The 6,121-nt window shown below is 37.2% G+C and overlaps 2 protein-coding genes across 2 annotated transcripts; one reads left to right on the top strand and one right to left on the bottom strand.

The window, feature by feature from the left end:
- Positions 1-1,084: 1,084 nt before the first annotated feature.
- Positions 1,085-1,998, top strand: CBG23671 (the record flags this gene model as incomplete). Its single annotated transcript, XM_002647823.1, has 4 exons — positions 1,085-1,271; positions 1,315-1,617; positions 1,660-1,790; positions 1,834-1,998. The coding sequence occupies 4 exons, from the start codon at positions 1,085-1,087 to the stop codon at positions 1,996-1,998; spliced, it is 786 nt and encodes a 261-aa protein (XP_002647869.1).
- A 1,461-nt stretch (positions 1,999-3,459) lies between these two features.
- CBG23670 lies at positions 3,460-4,746 on the bottom strand (the record flags this gene model as incomplete). Its single annotated transcript, XM_045240936.1, has 2 exons — positions 3,460-3,834; positions 4,699-4,746. The coding sequence occupies 2 exons, from the start codon at positions 4,744-4,746 to the stop codon at positions 3,460-3,462; spliced, it is 423 nt and encodes a 140-aa protein (XP_045091134.1).
- Positions 4,747-6,121: the final 1,375 nt, after the last annotated feature.

Below are 6,121 nucleotides of genomic sequence, written 5' to 3'. Positions count from 1 at the left end.
CTTTCAAAAACTGCTCTGATCTAGAGAAAGGGAGCGAGAATGCTATTAAATTTTTGGTTGATTCTCTCCAGTATGCAATGCAGCCAAACAAAATCGAAAGGATGATGCCGATTATTGGCAATTGCACCACACCAAAACAAAAAGAAGTATTCGAAGAAGCTTGCGATAAATGTATCTTACTAATTTTTTGAATTTGGCACCATTTTCCGGATCACCCCAGTGGAAAAAATTCCAGTCCAAATTTTCAGATTACACCAAATCAGAATAGAGCAAAGATGAGTTAATCGAATCTGGAGTTTATGAATTCTGCTGTAATATCATTGACACTTGCTTCCCGTTTTATACTGAGGTTACCTGCATCCCCAAAAGCTGGGGTACTGTACCTCCAAGCCATTTCTGAACTTTCAGACCTGGTTCTATGTTGTCTGTGGAGGTGTTGGCCTTCTTCAGTGTTGGCCTTCTCATGACAATTGCATTCGTCGTTTATTTGTATGGTTTTCGCAAGAAGAAAGTATTTGGAGGCGGAGCAAAGAGTAGAGGTGCAACGAAGAGCTCCGAGAGCACATCGAAGAACAGTAGGAAATGAAGAACAGAAGTGGATAACTGATAACTTGATTGTTCCTTTTATTTTTCACTGATAAATAAACTTTGATAATCTGTAGCTGTTCTTTAATTCATATTTTAAGGATCCTTGAAATTTTCTGTCTTAGAATCTTAAGATATTACAACCTTAGGGTCTTAGGAACTTGGAAACTTGGGACTTGGGATACTGGAATCTTCGGATTTTTGGATACTGGTATCTTAGGATCTCCGGATTTCCAATTCCTAAGATCCGAAGATTCTAACCCATGACATCTTCAAGAAAAAAAATTGATATTTTTTTCTGAATTTAGATAAGAATCTCATTTTCTCCTGAATTTTCACACTTCTCATAAAAAATTAGGTTAATTTTTTCTCATAAAAACCTTTGATAACCATCTAGCACATTTTTTATTCCGATAAAAATCTACTGATAAAATACAAAAAAAACTTAATCGATTCCAACTCAAATCAGTTTCAAATTCAACTGATTCTGCTTTCAAAAATGATGGCAACAACTGCAGTTTGTAATGGTAGTCCGGTTTCATTCTCGACTGATCGATTGAGAGCGTTTGCTGATAAGATTCACGATTTGACTTCTGTACGCACGAACTCTGGCCCAAAAATGGAAAATTTTCTTGGAGCTTGCTCACCGGCTGAAATAAAGTTGGCAAAGTCTGCATGCAAGTTCGGTAAATGAAGTCATCAATTTTTCAAAATAAGATTGTTTTTCAGTACTCCACCCCTCAATAGAGAAAAACTCAGTGACATATGGTCTTTGCTGCGATGAATTGAAAGTGTGTGCCGGATACACTAAACAAGAAAGAAGAGGTCTTAAGTTGGTATGGGGGATGAAAAAAGTTAAGAAATGTACTGATATCCCAACTCGTGATTTTGATCAAAAGGCAGAAGTTATCGATGCTCTTGTTTCGAGCTACAAAATTGAAAGACCATTTGATGTTCGTGGAGACGTGGAAACATTTTTTAGCACTTGCCCATCAAAACACAAAGAAGTATTTGGAGAGTCATGCGACAAATGTATTTTGCTCACATTTTTCACCAAAATCGTGTATTTTTCAGTTTACGCCAATTCTGACAAAAGCGGGAACAAGGACACTATTGGTTATGGTTTTTGTTGTGAAACGCTCGAAGTTTGCCCTCCACCGTCTTCTAGCGTCGAAAACGGAGAAACCTCGCCATTCTATACTCAGGTGAGATGTGGTACTGTATCATCCATCTATTTTTAATTTCCAGACCTGGTTCTTCGCTGTCTGTGGAGGTGTTGGTATTCTTCTGATAGGCTCCATTGTCGTTGTAGCCTATTTCTTTTGTATTCGCAAAAAGGGAGGTGGAGGAAAAAGTGGTGGTGGTGGAATGAAAAGTTCCAAGAAGAGCACAAAGAGCAAGAGCAAGAAATGAAGAAAAGCAATGGATAACTGATAACTCGATATTTCCTTTTTTATAAAGAGAAATAAACTTTTATAATCAGTAAATTTGCTACTTGAAAAGCTTTCATTTACACTAGTATACAGAAAATGAGCCGACAGAAAGCTTTTTTGTCGATCTGGAGTTACAGAGCACTTCAAATTTTTTTCTCAAATTGAAAAACACGGAGTTCCAAACAGCGAAAGCGGTTCTTGGTTGGTGTTTGCTGACGCGTTTTCGGTGCACTCTGCGTCTCTTCCATTGTAGTTATCTATCGGGTAGATCAAAAATACCAGCAAGCCTAGAGACAGTGTTCAACCGGTTTTTGAATTTTTTCTGACTGCAAAAAAATATTTTCTGAAATGTTTCACGCTCAGATGATAGATGACCTAAATAGCTGTCTAATAAGCTATTGTCCATAAAAATTCGTCGGCTCAAACAAAAGTTATTTCCAGTTTTCTATTTTCGACATAAATTGGACCGATTTTCATACTTAAACCCAATGTCTATTCTTCTCGTTTGGTATTCAGTTTACTAATAGTTTATAGATTGATACTAAACAAAAACATTTTAAGATCATTCGATTTGGGCTGAAAAAATAAGCATTTTCTGTAAAACTACAAAACGCGAAATAACTTTTTTAGGAAAAATGCTATAAATTAGTTCAACAGCTTGAATTATAGGTCTCCGATTCTTCTTTCATCTGAGCGTGAAACATTTTGAAAAATATTTTTTTGAATCGGAAAAATTATCAAAAAACTGAAATTTCAGTACTAAAATTTTGTGATCTACGCCTATAGCGCCAAAAAAATCGGCTTTTGCGCTCCACTGCGAAAATGGAAATGTAGATCAAAATTTCGAATTAAAAATTTTCAAGAATCTTTTTTTAGCCTACATTTTTTTATATTATAAAACTCGAACTTTAAAAAAATTCAAAATTAAAGTTCTAAAGAATTTTTTTGAATCTATGCTGAAAATTATCTAGGCTTCTTTACTGTGAGGGCTGTCAAATTTTCATAAAAATTTAGTTCGAAAATTTTTTTCCACTTGCTTTTTATGTCCCCAACATGTAGATTGCATCTTCCATGGAAAAAATGCATGCACTTTTTCCGTGCTGATAAGATCTTACTTTTTGGATAGTGAGAAACAGACCTAGATTGAATACTTTACATTCACAGAATTCTTTGAAAATTCCTAGTTTTCAGCTATTTTCCGATTTCTGAAAGACACCCACTTTGGTCCGTTTTTCGTACTGAAACGTTTTTTTTAAATTTCGGTTGTTTTTTAACTCAACATTTTTTTGTGCAAAATTCATCTTCATTTCAAGGAGGTCAATCAAGAAACACAACAAGATAATTTTCACAAAAAAAAATTACACAATCTATAAAAACTGATGTCTGGCTTGCCCGTCGTGTCAACTCGTCTTGGAAAATGTGATGGTTTTTTTTTTCGAAATTAGCAAATTCTGCAAGTGGTAGCACAGTACACTCTACGTTGTGCAGCGGTGTAGAACGTGTTGGTGCAGAATCCATTAGTAGCCCATGCTCTGCACGAGGCGCTCGTGTCGGCGATGAATGACGTGCAGGTTCCAGTGCCAGTTCCTGTCGAAGCGGCAGTGGTGGTTCCACATCTTTGGCAGGTTCTTTGGCAGTACTGGTTCACAAAGTCTTGCATGCCGACGGCGTTGCAGATGGAGATGTCGTTGTCGCAGTTCATGACTCCATCGACACATCCTCCATCGTTACAGAATCCACAGGCTGATGGGCAGTCGGCGGCGATGATGGTACGCCAAGTACATTGGTGCATTGGGAGGGGAGGATCGTCTCGCATCTGATGCGTGGGACTGAAAATGGGAAGGCTTGTGAGATAGGTGGTGAGGAGGTCCTAAGACTTTGAAGTTGGGATGTCATCAATTCCTGACATCAGTCAGATCCCAAGTTTTTCAAGTTGACAAAAATTCCATGGGAAAATTCCATCATTTTACTTTCCTGGTGCACCCCTATGAAATGAGCCGCGACCCATAAGTTTTGGAAGGTCCTAGATCGGCACCAAGTGAATCCTAACACTCATGTGGTAGTAAAATATTAAACTTACAAAGTTATAACGTCCGTAGGGTGCTTAGGTCATATGTCGGTAAGGTTTATATGGTCCCAAGTAAGTGAGGATCGTCAAGTTTGTAAGGTCCGTAGGTCTATCACTTTTTGGATGTTCAGGTATTGTATTGGTAAACTGGTGGGGTCCTAAACTTGTAAGGTATAAGATCTGTAGTGTTCTAAGCCTTTAAGTTGGGCTTGTCTAGCTTGTAAGGCCCATAAGGTCTTGATGTCTCTATGGTCTTCAGAACCTCAGATCGAGGAACCTTCAAATTACGTAAGTCCTGAAATCGCAAAACTCACAATTAACATTTCTGCAATTATAGGCGCCGGTCTGACAGCAGTATCCACACGATTTTGGGCACGAATCCAACGCAGCTTTCTTCATATCAGCACTGAATGCTCCAGCACTGATACCCTCCTCATTAAAACAGTTGAATGGACGTTCGACATCATTTCCAGGGCCTGGGTATGCTCCAGCATTTACTGGAGCATAGAGCACATCACAGGAAGCGTCAGAGATAGTGTTACTGCACACGGTGGCGCTTGGTGCGTAGACAAAAGCGCCGGCAACGAGGGTGGTGCAGTTGAAATCACCAACGATTAGAGCAGAGGCTGCAGAGACTAGGAAGACGAGAAGAGCAATCATATTTTGTGGCGGGCAGGCCAGTGAAGTGAGGATCCTTGGTTAGGAGGTAGTGAGGATCCTTGGTTAGGAGGTAGTGAGGATCCTTGGTTAGGAGGTCTCTTTTATACGAAAATTGGGGTACTCTGCACCATACTCTGTATGAAGTATTCTCTCATTTTTTTTGTTTACACAGATGGCAATTTTTGATACAAAAAAACCAAGCGTTATTAGTTTGAACACAACTGTCGAAAGTTGGTTTTTTCCGTTTCGGTTTAAGACTCTAAATTGTAGAGGAATTGTTGTTTTAGCTGCGGATGTGATTATGATGGCGGTTTTGGATATAGTGTTTGTTTTTTGCATTTTTTTTTGAATCTAACAGGTTGTGGATTTGTGATCTTTAGATACTCGTGATCTCCATGGAAGTGAGGAATTTTAAAAATTCATAAATTCAGAATATCAAGAAGTAAGTGGAGAAATTCCAGCAAGTTTAGATATTCAGAAAAAGTTTCAAAATTATGAAGTTACTGGAAACCCCGAAATCTTCGTTTTTAAGATTCAGTAAAGGTCGAAATTTTGAAATTGGTCGAAATTTTGAAATTTCCATCGAAGTCATAAATTCGGAAACTCTGAAACTCTGAAAATTCTGTATTTCTAAATTAATGAACATTCTGAAACTCTGAGTGAAGAAAAATTCTATGAATTCTGAAATTTCTGAAAACTCTGAACTTCTGAATGAATGAAAATGCTAAAATTATGAAAACTCTGAATCTCTGATAATCGTGATATTGAGAAAATCATAACTCCTGAAAAATCTGAAATTCCGGATTTTTTCTGGGCCATAGAAATATGTACTAAATTTCTGAATTTCTGAATTTCTGAATTTCCGAATTTCTAATTTTCTGAATTTCTAAATTTCTGAATTACTGAATTCCCGAAATTTCTGAAAATCTGAAATTTCTGAAAAACTGAAATTCCGGATTTTTTCTGGGCTATTGAAATATAAACATTCCGAGAATCTCTCATAGTAAATACCGAAGAAGATTAAGATATTTAATGCAGCCACTCAGAATTACAAGAAATTTCAATACTCCGATTAATACCAAAAATGTCTTAAGTTAGTCTGAAAATTACGAATTTCTACGAAATTCAGCAACTCATTTTTTTGTCATAAATTTCCTCTGTTTTCTTTAACACTTTTCCAGATTCTTCAATTTTCCAGTATCCCAGTATCCCAGTATCCCAGTATCCCAGTATCTCACTATCCCAGTATCCCAGTATCCTCGTATCCATGATCTTAAGATCTCAAGATCCAAGAACCAGTAAAAAAAGAAATGAAATTCGAAAAAATTGGATTTTTCGAAAGATTTATGTTCAATTTGTTTGTAGAAGGGCCTAG

Source organism: Caenorhabditis briggsae, assembly GCF_000004555.2.
Source record: "Caenorhabditis briggsae AF16 supercontig from assembly CB4, cb25.NA_023, whole genome shotgun sequence".
Classification (NCBI taxonomy): domain Eukaryota; kingdom Metazoa; phylum Nematoda; class Chromadorea; order Rhabditida; family Rhabditidae; genus Caenorhabditis; species Caenorhabditis briggsae.
The sequence above is the reverse complement of the archived record's forward strand: the minus strand, read 5'-3'. Positions and strand labels throughout refer to the sequence as shown.